This window comes from Physeter macrocephalus, unplaced genomic scaffold, assembly GCF_002837175.3.
Source record: "Physeter macrocephalus isolate SW-GA unplaced genomic scaffold, ASM283717v5 random_44, whole genome shotgun sequence".
Lineage (NCBI taxonomy): Eukaryota > Metazoa > Chordata > Mammalia > Artiodactyla > Physeteridae > Physeter > Physeter macrocephalus.
Genome location: NW_021145330.1, coordinates 66545 through 85017, shown reverse-complemented (window position 1 = coordinate 85017; position 18473 = coordinate 66545). Strand labels below are relative to the sequence as shown.

At 58.3% G+C, this 18473-nt stretch overlaps 1 protein-coding gene across 5 annotated transcripts in view; it reads right to left on the bottom strand.

Annotated features, from left to right (window-relative positions):
• Nucleotides 1–370: 370 nt before the first annotated feature.
• ELL (elongation factor for RNA polymerase II) overlaps nucleotides 371–18473 on the bottom strand; it is an 81076-nt gene continuing 62973 nt past the window's right edge. For 3 of the 5 annotated variants that reach the window (XM_028483541.2, XM_028483543.2, XM_028483544.2), the window contains 6 exons: nucleotides 16145–16269; nucleotides 10591–10687; nucleotides 8879–9353; nucleotides 4898–4964; nucleotides 3309–3353; nucleotides 371–2570 (listed from right to left, as the gene is read on the bottom strand). In XM_028483541.2, coding sequence (XP_028339342.1) covers nucleotides 2183–2570; nucleotides 3309–3353; nucleotides 4898–4964; nucleotides 8879–9353; nucleotides 10591–10687; nucleotides 16145–16269 — 1197 coding nt within the window. In that variant the 3' untranslated portion in view covers nucleotides 371–2182. Of the gene's footprint in view, nucleotides 2571–3308; nucleotides 3354–4503; nucleotides 4676–4897; nucleotides 4965–8878; nucleotides 9354–10590; nucleotides 10688–16144; nucleotides 16270–18473 lie in introns of all 5 variants that reach the window. The other 2 variants (XM_024134131.3, XM_028483542.2) reach the window with 2 other exon arrangements.

Below are 18473 nucleotides of genomic sequence, written 5' to 3'. Positions count from 1 at the left end.
GAGCCCCGGGGACCCCCCTGCTTGGCTCAGCCCACACTGCACACTCCACGGGGGCACTGCCCTGCTCATACACCAGCCATGGCTCCCCGCTGCTTCCACCTCCCATCTCTTGACATTTCTCACCCATGACCAGGCTGTCTGGCCTCCTGCTCTGGCACCTGCAGGGCCCTCCGCCTCAGCTCAGCCCTCCACCTGCCGGCCTCATTCCTGGGCAGTGGCTCTGGCAAGCTGCCCAGTACTAGCCTGTGCCCCGCCCATCACCATGGCCGCCCCATGGCCAGGTAGCCTCCTCACCCCAGCCCACCCCAACACGGAACCAGCCGCCCACCCCCGGGGAATGACACATACACTCCCAGCTTGGGCCGACAGGTTCAGTTCAGTGAAATTTATTGTAGGTTGAAAAAAATCAGCATTCACCTGTTTAGTGTACAAAAAGGACACTAGATCTTTTAAGAAAATATTAGGAAACTAAAGATGCAGATGCCTTTCAATTGTAACATTTTGGCAAAAGTGAAAAGTTCTTGTAAACACCAACTCCATGGCTCAAAAGTTTTTCTCCACAGTACAATATTAAAAGGAAAAAAAAAAACACAGTTATCAATAAGTTAGACCATATTTAATCAGCTAGAACTTTTGTCCATCAACCCCCAAAGCACAAAACTTTTCTTAGCTTCATGATTCCTTAAAAGGAGAAAATAAACAACAACAACAAAAAACAACGAAGAGGAGGAAATTCAACTGAGAGTCCCTTGAACTGGATCCCAGGGCAGAGGGCGGCTTGGCCCTCCAGGGTGGGGCCTCCTTGAGTGATCCCATTTCACCTGAGTCTGCACGTCCAGGCTGAGCACAAGATGGCTGTCGGGGGAACCTGGGGTCCCAGGGTCTGCTCAGCCCTTCCCCCTCTCCATCCCAAATGAGAAACAAAACAACAGCTGTTGAAACTGAAAGGATCAGCATCCTCGGCACTCCAGGCACCCCAGGGGTCCCACAGAGACTCCAGGGTGGGGTGGGCACACTGCAGGCGTGCCTGCTCTTTGGGAAGCCGTTAGGAGACACCGCCACAGCTCAGAAAACTAGACGTGTCTACGTGAGCATTTCCACTCTCCCTCGCTACTGCTCCCAGCAGCACCTCCGCCCCCGTGACCCCTGGGCTGTGGGCTGCAACCACCCCCATGACCTTCCCCAGTTGTGGCTTCGCTGAACGCGGCTCTGAATTCACGTGAACGCTCGCTTTAGACCCCACCGCGCCCGGGGGTCCCTCACACACAAACACGCACGCCCCCTGACGCCCTGGGGGACATTAGACTAGGCACAGTGACTAAGCAGCAATTGGGGTGTCCTCGGGCCAGCACCCCCAAAATGGGTGGATCCGGCGCCTTTTCCGAGCTCACTCTTGCCCCCGCCCCCCCGCCCCCGGCTCTATCGACCCCACAGCCCCTCCCTGAGTGCAAACCCCGTGGTGGCTCTGCAAAGACGACCCCAGGACCCACAAGTGGGCTGAGGGGCCGAGCGAGGTCAACAGCATGGAGACCACTTGGTCTCAACAGTGCGAAATGAAGAGCAGCAGCAAAGGGGAGAATTGAGAAGACAGTAAAATAAAATCCGACACTGTTGCCGCAGAGCGCGGGCTACAAGCACAGAAACTCCCAGTGACCCCTGACAGCTGAGGGCCTGGAATAGCAGGGCAGGCCTGGTGGCTCCCAGCAGCTGCTCCTGGACCAGCTGGAGTTTTCCAAATAGAGCTGCGGGGGTCGCATTGCCCTGCCCGCCCCCTTAGAGCCAGGGAGAGGCTGTGTGTGAGGGAGACCAGCGTGGGAGAGGCACCCCTGCCCGCCCCCCACGGGTTCTCTCCTGGGAGCCCTGGAGCTCGCAGAAACAACGCCGAACTTCCCGAGCATCTGTAATACTGTAGAAAGGACACAGGGCAGCGCCTAAACCCTGGGCGTCCAAGGAGGGGAGGCACAGGTTTAGAAAAAAGATGCTTTCTCTTTCGTATAAAAATAGACTCAAGTCTCATAAGCAGTAGCTAAAAGTGGCTGTCTTTGTATAAAACTAGAAAAGGCAGGCAGGCAGGCCAGCCTTGGAGTCTTTCACTGACAGGAAGCTGAAGCCCCTGGGGGACGGGGGGTGGCTGGCGAGGAGGTGGGCTTCTTGGGGAGCCCGTCCTGGGTAGGGAGGCTGCTCAGGAGGTGTGTGGGGCCCCGGGGGAGCTGGACACCCCACCTGGGTCTGTGTGACCTGTGGGTGCCAGGGCTGCAGGGACTCCCCTGAAAGCCGGCGTTCCTGGCTCAGATGAATGCATCTTCCTCACGTTTATTTTTTCAAATAAATCTCTTTTTTCCTCGTCTTCAGCTCCCCCTCGCCCCCAGCTCCCCCACCATCTATAACGGTCAGCCCGGTGAGGTGAGCTGGCCTGGCTGGCTGGGTGGGGCCTCCTGCCCTGTGGCCTTGGGCTAAGGCCAGGCCTGCAGCTGCCGCTGGTCGTACTCAGCGATGAGCCTCTTGATGTGGGCCAGCTTGCTGTGCAGGTACTCGCAGCGGTGCTTCTCCTGGCTGTAGTTGGTGTTGGTCTGTAAGAGAGCGGCGGGCCTGAGACTCGCCCTCACGGCCAAGGCTGAGAGCCCAACCCAAACTCGAGCTGCCCCGCTTGGCTGCCCCAGGTTCCCACTCGCCCCGCTTGCAGCCTGAGCTCTCCATGCCGTGACGGGGACCCCTGCTCTGCCCCTCGGCTCCACCCTGGGAAACGGTCACAGCCAGGGTGAGAGGCTGAGGCAAGACAGGTCATGAAGCTTCCAAGCTGGGCTGGGGCCTGGCTGGCAGGGAGCCGCCCTGGCACACGTGGCCCTCAGGAACGAGAGCTGCTGTTGTGGAACCACATCACAGGAGACTGTCAGGGAGCCCCAGGCTGGGGGCTTGATGCTCCCAAGGAGACGGCCTGAGCCCAGGAGGCTGGGCATTCCTCCCAGACTCTAGCAGCTAAGGACTCAGATGGGGCCAGGATGGGGGCAGGGAACTACGGCTCCTCCCCTGGACCTTTGAGGGAGGCGGAAAGGACCTGGGGCTGTGCCCATCAAACATTGGGAGAGCGGGGGTGGGGGCTGCAGGGGTGCCCAGGGAGGGGCTGCACCCAAGCTCATACAACAGGCTCAGCTGCTCAGCTGTGACCAGGGGCAGGGGCTACTCTGAGGGCCTGAGACCAGCCCAGCGAGGCCCTTCCTCCCTCCCTCCTCTCCCAGACTGCCACTCATCTTGAAATAGCTTCTCCTGACCCCACCCCACCTACCCCCAACAAAGGGATGGAGACTCACCTTCTTGATTTTTCGATATTCCTGTAAAATCTGCCCACGAGTAGTCTGGATGAAAAACAAAAGAGAAAGCGAACAATGCATTACCTGCAGGACACCCCAACTGAATGGCCCCTTCTCCCTGATAACCTGCGACCTGCAAGGTCACCGCATGCTGGGGGACAATGGCCTCAGCATGGCGTGATGGCGTGAGGAAGCACAGAGGAGGGGCAGGGGGCAGGCTGGGGGATGAGCAGGGCAGGAGGTGGGGGAGGAAGCTGGGCCAGGGGAGCGAGGGGCAGGGGCCCAGCCTCAGGGACAAGCACGAGGGCACGCGGTAGGAGGGGCAGGCTGGTCAGAGCCTCGGGAGGAGGCAAAGAGCAGATGCGGCGGCCCCCTTCCCTCACACCCGGCTGGCCTGTGCACTGTTCAAGGCCAAGCGCAGAGGCCCCCAACCACCTGCGGAGTGTCCCTGTGGGGCCTGCAGGGAGGAGGGAGGACGGAGATGCCCTAGGGATTTTCTGTCCTAGACCCTCAGAGGCCCCATTTCTCTGCCCCAATCACGAGCCATCTCCTCTGGAAACCAAAGTGGCCTCCACCAGGGGAGATGGACCCCAACACCACGAGTAATCAGGGCTGGCCCCGCAGTCAAGTAGCCAGCTCTGAAAGGTGGCACAAGGGGGAGGGCTGGCGTCCCAGGGCTGGTGACCAAGCCCCCTGCAGTGAGCTCCCACGTGGGATGGCTTGGGGAGCCCAGGTGCCCTTGGCCAGAGAAAGAGGGTTGGGGTGGGGGGACCCCAAGGACCCTCTATCCCCTCCCACCTCCCACTGTGTCTGTGGACAGCTCTGATGGGCTGTGGGGTGTGGCCTGGCCCAGACCCTCCTGGCTGGGGGACTGAGAATTCTTGTGTGACGTGGGTAGTGGGCTGCAGAGGGGACCCCAGGCGCTCTCAGAGGTGGGGACACAGGCACCCTAGCCCGCTGCTCCCCGCTGTCTCCACTGCTTGGAACACCGCCCCCGCGGGTCATCTCCCACCTGCGGAGTCAGTCACAACCGGCCCCACTGCTGAGGACGTTGAGCTCCAGGGACAGGCCTAAACCACTTGGGGAGTGGGAAGGAGGGGCGAGCAGGGCCCTCAGCCCAGAATACAAGGGAACATGCCCGCGGACGCCAGCACCGGGCAGAGCCGTCGTTGGATGTGCGTGGGCAGGGCTCTACCTCGTACTCCTCGGAGCCCTGGGAGAGCTGCCGGAGCTGGGCATCGAGCTGCGTGAAGCGCCGCGTGATCTGCTCGATGCGAGCGTGCAGGTCTCGGTACTCGCTATACTCAGCATTGAAGTCGTTTTTGTAGCTCTGGCGCTGCTCCGAGGAGGAGATAGTGGCGTACTTTCTGGAGAGACCAGAGAGAGGGGCAGGAGGGGCTCAGGGGGCGGCAGGAGAGAGCCTGGAAGTGCCCACAGCCTTGAGGCCGGCCCCACCCAGGAAGCAGCCCTGACCTCGAGCAGACTGGGCCAGGAATTCACACACACGGCCTGGGGTCAGCTCTGCCTCTGCTAACCCGCAGGGCAGGGGCAGGGAGGGGAGAGACGCAGCCCGCAAGGGAAGTACTCACAGCAAGTAGTCGGGCGTCTCCGAGGTCGACGTGGGAACACTTGAGCTGCTGCAGGTCCCATTTAAACCTACAAAGAGCAAACGCATAACTCCTGAGTCCACAGCTCGTGTGTCCACGGTGAGCTCCTCAGAAGGCTGATGCCTTGTTGTCTGAAGGCCCTGGAGGGGACGCTGCGTGGAGAGGATTGCTGAGGCCACGTAGCGGGAGCCAGGACTGGCAAAGGAGGCGTGAGCACGGGGCAAGCGCTGTCGGGCTCCCTCGGGGGTCCAGCTGCAGCCAGGAGTGCCCTCGGCCCGTGGGAGAAGTGGCGAGGCAGCATGGTGTGTGTCCCCAAAGCACAGCCGTGCAGAGATGGCATCGTGGGTACGTTTTCAGCAAGCACCCCAAAGGATGGATTCATTGCAGGGCAAAGCCTGGGCAACTCGTCCAGAGCCTCTGCCGCCTCCACTGACCTCGTGTAAAAGATCACTAAGCTGAAAACCGGTGACCCCTCCCTGGATAATCGAGTCCCAGGGGTATCCCGGTCTCCAGCCCTACAGGACAAAGACAGACGGCCACCAGGGAAAGCCCTGGCTCCTGTCCACACCTCTCTCTGTGGATGGAGTCGCAGGCTCTGCAGGCTCCGGTCCCTGGTCTGAGCCACCCCCTCTCCCCATCCTCCCGTTCTTCACACCAGAGACGGGACTTCAGGATCAGAGGGGCAGCCCCGGAACAGGGCTGGGCTGGTGGCTTGAGAGGCCGGGGACTGTGACACAAGACTGTCCACAGGGCTCGAGGCCTGCCCGGACTGCAGTCAACCAAAGCTACAGTCCGGTCCTTTTCCCCTGGGAAATTCTTCCAGCTGGCCTCCCCCTCCCCCCAACTTAGAAGCAATTTTATCGCTTTGAAGCATATCCTGAGTGCTTATTTTTGTGCCTCTCTCAGAGGAAAGCAGCGCACCCAGTGGATCAGCAGTTTGCTGAGCCCTTCTGTGGTTTTATACTCCAGCGCGAGGTGCAATTCCCATCAATGGATGGAGCCCACCCCTACCCGGGTGTCACCTTTGAAGAGGCTGGGGTCTCCCCAGAATGCAGCCCAACAGGCACATACATGAGGGTTTCGTCTACACTCCCACCACCCACACCCCACACAGGACAGGCCTCCTGGGGTGTTCCGCCTTGAGGCTTAGGGTCAGACTGACCTGGCACCCAAGACACCGTTGGGGTCCAGCCTGTGGGAAACCTTTGTGGTCCCCACTCCTGCTCCGGCACTGGCTGTGTGAGGCTGTCGCTCGGCTGCCCCTGCATCAGCCGAGCTGGTTCCCACACCCATGTGTCCCCTCCGCTAGCTTCTCCTGTGCCTCCCCAGGGCAGGGGGTGCAGGGACATGTCTGCGAGTTCACCCTGCAGGACCCAGGTCTGGTGCCAATGAGAGAGGGTGCCCCCGTTTCCACACAGGGGTCAGTGGGCCTGAGCTTGGCCTGGCTGAGCCCAAGCCCTCCACCCAGCATGCCAGCCTGCCCAGGAAGGCACCCTCTGGCCACAGGAGGGATCCACAGCCTGAGCAAGAGTCGGGGGCAGGCACGAGGGTGGGCGTAGGACCGAGGAGTGGGCCTGCGGCATAGGGGGATGAAGATGGCCAGAGGGGGGCCTCGAGAGTGGGGGCCACAGGGAGGCTGAGCTGAGCCACCTGCCTGACAGGTGGAGGCCGCCACACCTGTCAGGGTCAGAGGCGATCACGGGGCAGGGCTGGGACAGCAGGGCCAGACTAGGGGGACAGCGTCATGCAGAAGGGTGGGTTAAACAGATGCCCATCCCTTTGTCCCATAGGACATAAGGGCGAGGAAGCTTCCTCAGGGGCTGACCTGGAGCCCTCTCCAGCAAGGCTGGGGGAGCATTCAGAGAACAATGCTATTGTTAACGGTGGGTGGGTAGCTCCTGACTGCACATGCTCCCAACCCAGGAAGGAGTCACAACAGATGTTACAGCAGGGTGTGTGTGTGTGTTGGGAGCTTGGGGGGGCTTTGCACCCACCTATTATCATTATCATTTGAGCTGCCTAAGAGACCGCTTAAGGTGGATCACTTGGCGCCAGACCCAGCTTCTGGTGCCTCAGTTACCCTTTTCCTTTTCCTTGGGGCCTCTACTCCCTGGGTTGCCTGATCCCAAACGTCACTTTCTCACCTCGGCTTGGGGAGGAGCTGCCTGGAGCTGACGCACACCGGGCAGGACCCAAAGCCATCTGAGCCCTGCGTATGGGCCGGCCTGGGCAGCATCTTCCTGGCCCCATCTGATGCCCGGCCCCACAGTCCTCCTGCCCAGGGCCCTGCCAGAAGCACACGGCATCTGCTTCCGCCATCTGGGACAGAATGCGCCGCCCGGCTGCTCAGGGCCTGTCTCCCTGAGGAGGAGCCGGATCAGATGGCGTGTGCTCAGGGAACCGGGCCGCCTTCTCCCCTGCGGCCCACCCACAGGTACTAGGAAGCCTAGCGTGCAACAGGGTTGAGGAATACAAGGGGACTGATGGAACTGCAATGTCCATCTTCACCGGACCAACCCTGCTCTTCCAGGACCTGCCCTCCAGCCACAGAGGGAGGGGCTGGCACAACTGTGAAGGATAGGTGAGGACAAATTTAAAAGCCTGAAGGAGAAGTGGCTCCACCCCATCCAGGAATGCCCCCTGCTGGGGACCCTCCTGAGGAAATAATCAGAAAGCTGCAGCAGGTGACCTGGCCCCCATGGCTGTGCCTCTGTTGACACGCTGATAAGGTTAAATTACATGAAAGGAAATTCACAATGGAGTCAGTATTGCTTAGAGAGCTCTCTAAAAATGGAACCAAGAGGCCATTAAGGAAGTGTGACTTGTGCACGTCTCAGCCTAGATGGAATCTGACCTTCTGACCGGATGAAGTCATCTGCCAGAAACTTGTGACAGCCTATCTACTCATCAAACCCCCTACCCTAAAAACACTCGTGACACTCTGTCTACTTACTGGACCCCTAACCTAAAACAAATATTTTCTGACTTGCGTCAGAGTTAAACCATCCTCACCAGGCAACCTTTAACAAACTCGTGGCTTTTTGTCTTTATAAGCCCGACTCTTTCTCCTCCTCAGAACACTCTTTCGCGCTCACCTGAACCTGTGTCTCCCGAACTGTAATTCTTAAGACCTCAAATACACGATTTTCTTATTTGCAGCCTCCTGAATTATTCTTGGGGTTGAGAGTAGCCACAAGCGGTGCTCGGCTCAGGTGCCTAGGGCTATAACTGGAGGCGGGGGGGTGGGGGGGGGGGAGGCTCTGGGGGAGATGACCCCAGCCCCACCGCCGTCCTAGCCCATCCACGTGCCTCCCCAGTGCCCCGGGCCTGAGAAGGTTTCCCTGCCAGCTCTCGACTGCCAGCTTCCCCGCAGGCTGCAACTGCAAGACCATGTTCTGGCTCTTACCGTCTGTTGTTCTATGGACGGTCTCCCACCTCCTTCTGGGCCCACCTCCCAAACCCTTTCTCCACAGGCTGAAATGTTCGCCTAGCAGGCCACACCAGGTCCCTGGTGATCCAGGGGCTGCCCACCTCCCTCTCCACCAGGCCCTGCCCCACACTGCCTTCCCTGAGCCCCAGTCCCACCCTGTTCTCTCTCTGTGTTCTGGGACCTCCCCGCAGCCAGAGCTGGGCCCTGGAACTGTTGCTCTCCCTGTGTGATGTCTCCTCCCGTGAGCCTCAGCTCCGTCAGGCTCCAAGCCCCTGGCCCCCAGAGCTGGCCTGGCACACACAGGACTGCAAGAGGCTCTCAGAACAACACTGCCAGGGCAGTCACAGACGAGCCGGTGCGAGGACACAGGAGGCAAAGAGGCCTAACGTTCAGGCTGAGCCGAAGTGGGGGCTCGTGGGCAGCCCTCTCGGCACTCTGTGGAGTGAGGGTGGTGGGCATGGGGCTGGCGCTCAGGCTCCTGGCGACACCCTCCTGCAGAGCCCCTGCCCCTAGGCCTGCCTCTTGGCACCTACCCGGGGCGACTGGTGGGGCTCCAAGGGGGCCCGGCATCTGGTCTGGAGGCCGGGGCCGGTGCCTGTCCTCAGCCACCCTCTCCTTGTCTTTGTGCTTCTTGGATTTCTTCTTGGACTTGCCGTGCAAGGAGCTGCCATGGGGCCTGCTAGGCTGGGCACAGTCCGTCAGCAGGGGCAGGCTGAGGCACTCAGTAGGTGCCGGGGCGGCCACTTCCCCACGCTCGCAATCCCGGCCGCTGTGGCCCAGATCGTTGCTGACATCGGCCAGGGGGTCGTGGGCCCGTGGTGGCTCCAGCCGCAGGGGCAGGTGGGTGTCTGTACCAGCCGGTGGGCCCGGGGTGGGAAGCAGGGCCTCACGGCCATGGGGCACACTCAATTTCCCGTTGACTGCAGGCTGAGCTCTCTGGGTGAAGTGCGATATCCTGGGTTTCTTGTTGGCCAGAGGGTCGATGAAATCAGGAGGCTGTGGCCGTTTCTGGGAAGGAAAGGAGACAATTTAAGAGGGGAGCCTGTGCCTAGAGTTACTGGGGAGAGGCTGGGCACCGCAGGCCCTGAGGAAACCCAGTGCCCACACGCAAGGCCCGCGTTGACCACATGGGGGCGCGCGAACACTAGCCAGGCCCAGGATGCCCAGAGCTCAGCAGGGGCTGCCTGCCCAGGGGCTCAGCTCTCAGCTGGGCCCAGAGGCCACCAGAGCAGAGGAAGGGCGCTGGGTCATTAGTGGACCTGGTTGCAGCCCATAAGGGCCACCTCTGGGAACTGGTCTACAACATCACTGTGCTCAGCATCTTCCCTGGACAATGGGAAGAGTGACAGAGCGAAATCTGAGTGACACAGGGCAGCCCCACAGGCCAGGACCAACAGCTCCAGGCCCCTGACTACTTGGATCCCCATGGTAACCCTGTGACATGGTGCAGGCTTCATCCCCATTTCACAGACAAGAATACTGAGGGCTGTGAGGCAAGGCCAGACCACAGGAATGGAGCCAGGATCAGACCAGGTGGCCCAGGACCAGGGAAGCAGCAGTAGGGAGAAAGATGGCAGACGGGCAACCCAGGATCAGAGGGAAGCAGTGGGGACGCAAGTGAAATGAGGCCCTCTGTCCTCCACAACGGCCCTACAGCCACGGGGAGGCTTTAGGGTCATGGGTCTAGGCTAGGTGCCTCCAGGGCAGAGGAGGAAGAGGGAGAAGAGGGGCTGGCCAAGCAGGGGATGGAGACGTGGGACTCGTAAGTCAGAGCATGCAGGTGGGTGGGGAGAGCTTTCACCAAACAGCTCAAGCAACGGTGAGGCACGTATTGGTGAAGATCAAGCCCCCAACAGCAAGGCCCCCCAACCAACGCCCTTCCCGACTACTGACTAACATGGCCGTGGCCACTGCTCACAGGACCCCACTGGGCCCTGGCTGGGCTGCAGCCATACGCTTGGCTTTCCAACAGCCCTGGGGGGCAGGAGCGCCCACCATACAGAGAAAGCAGGAGGCTCAGTGTGATTCAGCAGCCTGCCCTCCCTCGGCCACATACCCACAGGTAAACCCAGGAACCATAACCAAGTCCCAGGCCCAGGTCACCCGACCCCCAGCCAGCTGCTCACTCATTCAAGAAAGCTTGCCAGCCCTGAGCCGAAGGCCCAACAGGCTCCCTAAGAACCAAGGTCAGGTCAGGCCCACTGGCTCTGGTGAGACCCACCCTCCCTCCCCACCACGCTCCTACCTGAGGGGGTGAGGCTGAGCTCCCATGCTCGCCTGGAGGACTGTTGGCCGCAAGGTCCCCAGGGAGGCCGCCTGAGCTCTGTGGCTGGCACAGCTTCCTGCAAAGAAGAAGCAGGCTGGGTTGGAGGGATCCTCAGCAGTGCCCTGTGGGGCGCACACACGCCCACCTGTCTCTGCGCTGACACCACGCTGTCCCACTCACGCCCAGTGATTTGGGGAGGGCCTGACTCCAGAGCAGAACCAGAGCAGGGCTGAGTGTGATGGGTACACCAGGGCCCGGCAGGCGGAGAGCAGCCTGAGCACATTCTGCCCTGGGTTTATCCACAGCTGCCCTGTGGCCAAGGTCTCAGCCTCACTGCCAGGAGGACTGTCCCACTGGGTGTTCTGCGCCCAGAGAAGGGTCAGATGACCACCCACTCATCTAGACTCCCATCACCATAGATACCAAGGACCCATATAAAACTGACCAGACGCTCAAGATTCATGCTGTGTCCCCAGGGGAGCTGCTGTCACTGGGGTGCTGGTCCTCACTTTTAAAAACAAGTGTCATCCTAGTAAAGAACACTCACTGCACAAACAGAGAACACAGAAGAGGACTGAGATGCCCTGGTCTGTGGTGGGAGGGCCTCCCAGATTCAGCTCCCATCGTCCTGGGAGCCCAGGCCACAGCACCTCCAGGGATGGCAGGGGTGGCCACCGGTCCGGCGGGACGCGAACACAACAATGTAGCCAGGGAAGAGAGGAGAAACACCCCAATGCCTGACACACAAATGGAGGCTCCGACAGTCAGCCGGCTCGGCGGGGGCGAGGGGGCTCTCCACTTAGCCTCCTGCGCTCCCAGAGACTGTGCGTTTCGTGGGAGCCCAGGCAGCTGGCCCGGTGCTGGGATTGCTGCCGAAGGCCCTCCACGCCTTGCAGGGAAGCTGAGCTGAGGTCCAGGGCCACGTCTGCACTGCTCTAACCAGTGACAAGCAGAGCCCAGCCCCTGACCAACAGCCACACTCTAGACAACTGCTGCTGTCCCCTCCACGGTGGCCTGAAATGCAAGCAGAGCCACAGGAAAAGGGCCCGAAACATGCAGGCACTTGGGGCAACACAATCCACGAGGCTGAGGGCAGCCAGGGCAAGTCTGCTGCTCCAGCCACATGGAAGCAACCAGAGCTTTCGGTTAAAGACAGAGAACCAGGTATTTACATACACTCTCTTTCAAGCCCCCACTAAAAAGGCATAAAAGAGAAAGGGAAAAAGAGAGCAATGAGGGGGCTTCCCTGGTGGCGCCGTGGTTAAGAATCCGCCTGCTAATGCAGGGGACACGGGTTCGAGCCCTGGTCCGGGAGGATACCACATGCCACGGAGCAACTAGGCCCGTGTGCCACAGCTACTGAGCCCGCGTGTCACAACTACTGAAGCCCACATGCCTAGAGCCTGTGCTCCACAACAAGAGAAGCCACCGCAGTGAGAAGCCCGCGCGCCGCAACGAGGAGTAGCCCCCGCTCGCCACAACTAGAGAAAGCCCGCGTGCAGCAACGAAGACCCAACGCAGCCAAAAATAAATAAAATACATTTATTAAAACAAAAGAGAGAGAGAAATGAGCAATGATATTCAATGCAGAAGTACAAGTGGTGACTGTCCTATAGGATCCAAGAAAACGGAGTCCCAGGCCACAGAACCCCATGGGCCCAGGGTGGGTGCCTCAGGGACCTCAGCAGAGGGGCCCCTGCCAGGCTGTCCCCCGAGAGCCCTGCTCTGGGTCCCGGCCTGCTGTGGGGCAGCAGGGAAGGGAGCCCAGAGCACGTTCAGGAGTGAAGGAGCCCAGGCCTTCTCCAGGATGCTCGGGCCACACAGGATGGACAGAGACGTAGCCTCGGGAGAAGAGGAAACAGAGGGGCCTATGGGGGATTCAGAAACGCCTCAGCAGTGCTCCTGAGGAGGCTGAGTTGCCTATGGGAAAGTCCTGAAGAGGCTGCACCCAGGCTTCCAGGCAACAAATGTCAGACCCCAAAACAGACAGGAAAATGCATTTGAAAAGAAAGAGAGACTCTGTAAGGGGATGAAAACTTTAAATCCACGAGAAAAACACCATCCTTAATAGCCTTAGAAAGACACAGAACTTAAATACACGTTTCTCCAGAGAAGACACACGAATGGCCAATAAGCACATGAAAAGATGCTCAACATCATTATTCATCCAGGGAAACACAAATCAAAACCATGATAAGATACCACTTCACACCTGCTAGGATGGCTAGAATCAAAACAACGGAAAATAACAAGTGTTGGCGAGGATGTAGAAAAACTGGAACTGTGTACTGCTGGTGGGAATGTAAAATTCCGTGGCCACTGAGAAAAATTTTGGCCGTTCTTCCGAAAGTTAAACACAGGATTACCATATGGCCCAGCAATTCCATTCCTCAGTGTATATTTGAGAGAACTGAGAATCTATGTCAGCTATATTCGTGTCCTAGGTACATGAATGCTCATGGCAGCACTATTCATAATCATGAAAAGGTGGAAACAATCCAAGTGTCCATGGACGGATAAATGAATACACAAAACACCAAAACACAACAGAATACTACCTGGCCATAAAAAAGAGTGAAGCTCTGACACATGCTACAGTGTGGATGAAACTCAAAAACCTAATCCAAGTGAACGAAGCCAGACACAAAAGGCTATAGTACATAATCCCATTTATATGAAATATCCAGAACAGGCAAATCCATCAAGACAAGAAGCAGATTAGGGGTCGCCAGAGGCTGGGAGAGGGGGAACAGGGAGTGACTGTTAACGTGGGGTTTTGATTTGGGGTGACTGCTTTGGAACTAGAGAGAAGTGGCAGCTGTACCTTGGGAACTAGCAACAATGGCAAAAAAAAAGAGACAGAGGGAGAAGCTGAAGAAATCTTCCATAAGTAGAAGAAATGAAAAGAAACAACAGGGAAGACAATGGTGAACGGTGCAGCACAGCCCCCAATGGCAGAATGAGAGGAAGGGCGAGGGAGGACAGTGAGGCCTCTCACAACCACGCCCAGGACGGGAAGAAGGACGAGGCAAGTTTTCAGACTGCAAGGGCTGGGGCGCCGGTACCAGAGCACCCGCCAGGCCATCCTGTGACCACGCAGATGCATACAGGGCCGGGAAGGGAACCTCCGTGGCTTTCCGGGGGCCGGGTCTTCAACATGGAGGGAAAGTTCCTTCCAATCTGGAAGACTAGACTTCGCCAACTGCCAATTCAGTGTGACGGCCACCCAGGTGTGACGATATGACAGATGGACCTCCCAAAGCCCTCTCCTCTGAGAGATGCTCCAAGAGCTGCGTCCCTTCAACCCCAGGGCAGAATCACAGACCCAGGAACAGAAGGACCCGCAAGGGAGGGGGGCAGCTCCCGGGGGAACGCCTGATCCCCTGAAAGTGAAAAAAGGCCATGGGACAACCACGGGGAGCTTGGGGTTGTACATGAATGACACAGAACGCTGAGCAGAGAAAGTAACAACTTGGCCAAGCAGGTTACCAACTCCAGGGAAAGCATGATGCATGTGAGACGGACTGCGGCTTGGGTTGTCTAGGCTGTGCCACGGGGGAGGTGAGGCCAGGACACGGGCAGGTCGGGGTGACTGATTTCAGGGCCAGGTGGAGTTGAGGCCTCATCCTGTACTGCGACGTCCACAGACTCCTCCTGGGACAGGCCAGGCCCAGGCAGCTACACACATGGGGACTAAGCACAGAGGAAGCATCCAAATAAACAGCCGAGGTGCTGGGAGTGCATGTCTGTGCAGAGCAAAGCCACGGGGGCCCAGGCAGACCCTGGAAGCATGAGCACGTTTAACTCAGGTACCAGTTTAGAACAAGCTGTAGGAAAAGGAGGTGTTATAGCCCCTGGGGTGACACGAGTCCCCACACCCTGCCTGTAACAACAGAAACACCCCAAGATCCTATTTTTTTCCTTCTTGCCGTGAGACCACAGCATCAAGACCTGCTATAATTGGGGCTTTCTTCAGGGAGGGAGCAACCTAAAACAAGAAAAAAAAAGCTGTGCAGAGCGGCGCCTGGAGTAACCTTCTGTGTGGCTGCGGGCCTCAGGGATGCTGACCCTGACCTCTGCACGCCAATCAGTTCAAGCTTCCAAGGGCAGCAGGAGCTGTCAGCTTCCCAAGAGGCTTCCGGCGGCAAGGCTGCTCCCCCAGCTGGCCCACGCAGACGGAGAGAAGAGCATCAAGACAGCCCAGAGCGAAAACAAGGGAGGAAGCATGAGCGTGGCGTTACACTGAGCTCCAGAGTCCGCATCCCTAGGAACCTCCCATCTAACACCCCTCAAGATTCAGCCCAGACGCTGTTTCCTACAAACCACACCCATTCACACACAGACAGGCTGCTTGCTCTCCGCCACACCCCTTTCCGGGAGCTCTGGGAGGCCAAGACCCTTGGGGTCTGAGATCAGCGAGAGGCACCCAGTGAGAGGCTCTAAAGGAAGGAAGAGTGGAAGCAGCTTCAAGGTGCCCCCCATGTGCCCCAGGCCACCTCAAAGCACTAGGGTGGGTGTAAGTGACTATTTCAACCCTTTGCCAAAAAACATGATAGATGTGAACACCTGCAGGAGGTGACTGCCCACCCAAGATGTGCTTTGCTGGGGCAACACAGGACCCCCAGAGAGGGCACTGGGGGCCGGGGGGCACCTTCTGCCGAGACCGTCCCCTCTCAGCCTCCCTGAGCACCCAGAGACCTCCAGACAGCCAGAGCAGTGACCCCGGGACAGCAGGTGAGTGTCCCGCAGGGCCAAGGAGGAACTCGGGGCTCACCTAGACTGGCCCCGACTCAGCTCTGCTTTCCAGACGCAATTACTGCTTTAAAGAGCTAAACTTAAAAAAAAAAACAAAAAACAAAAAACAACCAAAACCCTTCATAAATAGCTCCAAGTCCCTGAGAAATCACTTAAGGACTAATTAGCATATCAGGCTGTTCTGAACAGCACTTCACTTCACAGCCCGGGCTCCGGAGCCAGGCATCAATTGAGAAGGAAATCATTAATTGCTTGCCTCAGATGGGGGCCTACTTACCCACTTCTCCCTAGAGCTACCGTGGCCACTCCTGACTTTGGGTCCCAATTAACCAGAGAGGGGATGCATTTAATTAATGCTGCTTAATCATGTCTGTGGGGAGTTCTGTTTTGTTTTGTTTCTCTCTGCTTCTCCTTCTTGAGAGGTTCTTTTTAAGAAAGAGGGCCTGCAGCAGACGCCTGTGGAGATGTGCAGGTTTTAGAAGCAAGCCTGACAGGAAGGGAAAGAGGGGGCAGAAGAACGGTCTGGGGCCTTCTGTCCGGGCATCTGGTGTTCAAGACGGTGACTCACGCCCTCCACCCCACTCGGTGAGGGCTGGCCTTTTCCCTACAGGAGGACACGGTGGGCCACCCCGGCAGTCTCCACAGACCCCTCCATCCTGCTTGCGGGCCCTGCAGCCTTCGGGGCCAGATGAGGCCCCCCCCGCCCCGGCATCCTTGGGATGGGACCTGCCCCAGGTCCAGGGGCTGGGAACTCGCCCAGGGATAGGGAGGCAGTTACCGGATGAGCATCCGCTTCAGCAACTTCTGGTCCCCGTCCGAGTAGCCGGGCCAGTCCTTCTGCACATCCTTGTACACACAGTCCTTCAGCGTGCACGTGCCATCCTTGGCATTCACATTGGCTACCTGCAAGACAGAGCTGGTGTCACCTTGTGTGAAGCCCAAGAGAGACAGATGTTCCTGAAAGCATCTGCGGGGGGGAGGTGGGGCGCGGGGGGGGGCAGGGAGAGGCAGAGACAGACATGAAAGGGGAAAGAGGACAGCACACTCCCTCCCCGTGCCAACACCTCACCCCACAGCTCCCCTGCGTGCCAACGCAGCAACCCTTGGGGTGCAGAAGGGTCAGGGCATCAGGTCCACACACACACGTCTTACAGCTGCTGGAGGCCAGGTTGGCTCCAAAAAGGGGAAGCTGCCATCTATACTCCCAAGACTCCATCACCAGCCCATCCCCCTGCTATGGACTGAACCATTTTTGTCCTCCCCAAATCCACGTTAAATCTTAACCCCCTTAACCTAAGGTGACGGTATTCGGAGGTGGGGCCTTTGGGAGGTGATTAGGTCATGAGGGTGGAGCCCCCATGGTGGGGTTTGTGTCTTTATAAAGGAGAACCCAGAGAGCTCCCTCACCCCTTCTACCCTGTGATGACAGTAAGAAGGCAGCTGTCTATAAACCAGGACGCATGCCCTCACCAGACACCCAATCTGCCGGCGCCTTGATCTTGGACTTCGCAGGCTCCAAAGCTGTGAGAAGTGAATGTCCGTGGTGTATAAGCCACCCAGTCTATGGTATTCTGTTACAGCAGCCCGATGGACTAAGATACCCGCTCTCGGATTCAGACCTCCTGTGGCAGAGTCGGCCGAGACTGGGGTGCTGGGTGAGGGGTGCCTCCAGAGGCCAGGCTGAGCCCCCCTTCCCTGCAACCAGCCAGCCCTGCTACTGCTGGTTAACAAAAGCTGAGCTCGTCTCCAAGACTCTTTGCGAAGATGGATTTAAAACGTTTGCCGTAAGATACCTGACGGAATTCAGGCCCCTGACCTGAAGCAGGCACTTCCCTATCTCACTTGGGCACCACGGTCTCCAGAATACACGTGTGTAGCCGTGTGGCCGGCACGCTGTTTTTCGCTATCACTGAGACTACAAGTTCTCCACATCACAGCAGTTTCCACAAGGAGCATCTTTTAATGGTTGAGTAATATTCCACCAAGTGGCTACACTGTGATCTACTCAAACGTTTCTCCTTTGTTGGATGCTGACGCCGTTTCGAGTTTCTCTGTAGCATAAACAGATGTCACTTGTGCAGGTTTTTCCACGCTGGTGATGGTTTTCTTCAGCCAGCTTCCCGGAAGTGGGATTAGTGGGTCAAAGGCTCTGAACATTTTTATGGCTCTTGATATGTTTTGCTAAAATGCTCTCCAGAAGAGCCACCCACCCGTCAGCACTCCCACCAGGAAGATGGAACGCCTTAAATCTTTTCTGTTTGCAGAAGAGAAGGCGCCTTTGAGCAGCGTGGTTTTGTTAGTGCTGTTCATCAGAGGCCCTGGTCACTTGCGGGGCCGGGAAATGAGCGTCCTGGGTGAGGCACCGCCCCCGACACCTTCCCATCCCCAAGCTGGCGGGGGTCCTTCTGCCCCCCACACCGCTGCAGAGAACAAGTTGGGTAGTAAACACAGAAGCACAAGGCAGATGGGGCGGTTTAGGAGAAATCAGAGCGGGCATGAGGAGGACGCTCTACCCCAAGACACTGGCTGGGCCACCCCCTAGGAGTTGCCAAACCCAAGTCCACTGGAGAAGCTGGAGCCCAATACGGTGCCTCTCTGCTCCCAGGAAAGGACCAGGAGCAATGAGAATGTCACAGGGGTTAAAAATGGAGCAGTGCCCCAGGCAGGCCTAAGTCAGCACCACCAGACCCCTCTCTCTCCAGAGAACTGAGCCTGGCATCCCTGCCACATCTGACGGCTGCTCAGCGGGTAAATCTCAAGTGTAATCAAGTGCTCGGTCAGCTAAGGGTCATATCCTGCATTGTGCTTTTTTATTCTGGGCACAAACAGAACGAGATTAGAGAGCGGGAGCAAGGGCATTTCTAAGAACGCTACACCAGGGGCTGAGGGCCCGGCTGGGTGGCAATGCAAGCTACGGGCACATCCAGGGGCGGGAGTGGCTGCCACACTTGTCTCCAGTCCTGGCTCATGTCTGATGACTCTGTCCAGCTCCCTTCAGCCCTGCTGCAGTCACCCCGTGCTGCAGGAGGCAGCTCTGGGTGGCCCCCAGCCCAGGGAAAGGGCCTCCCATGTACTTCCCCCAATTTCCCAGAGGCAAGGCCGGCACG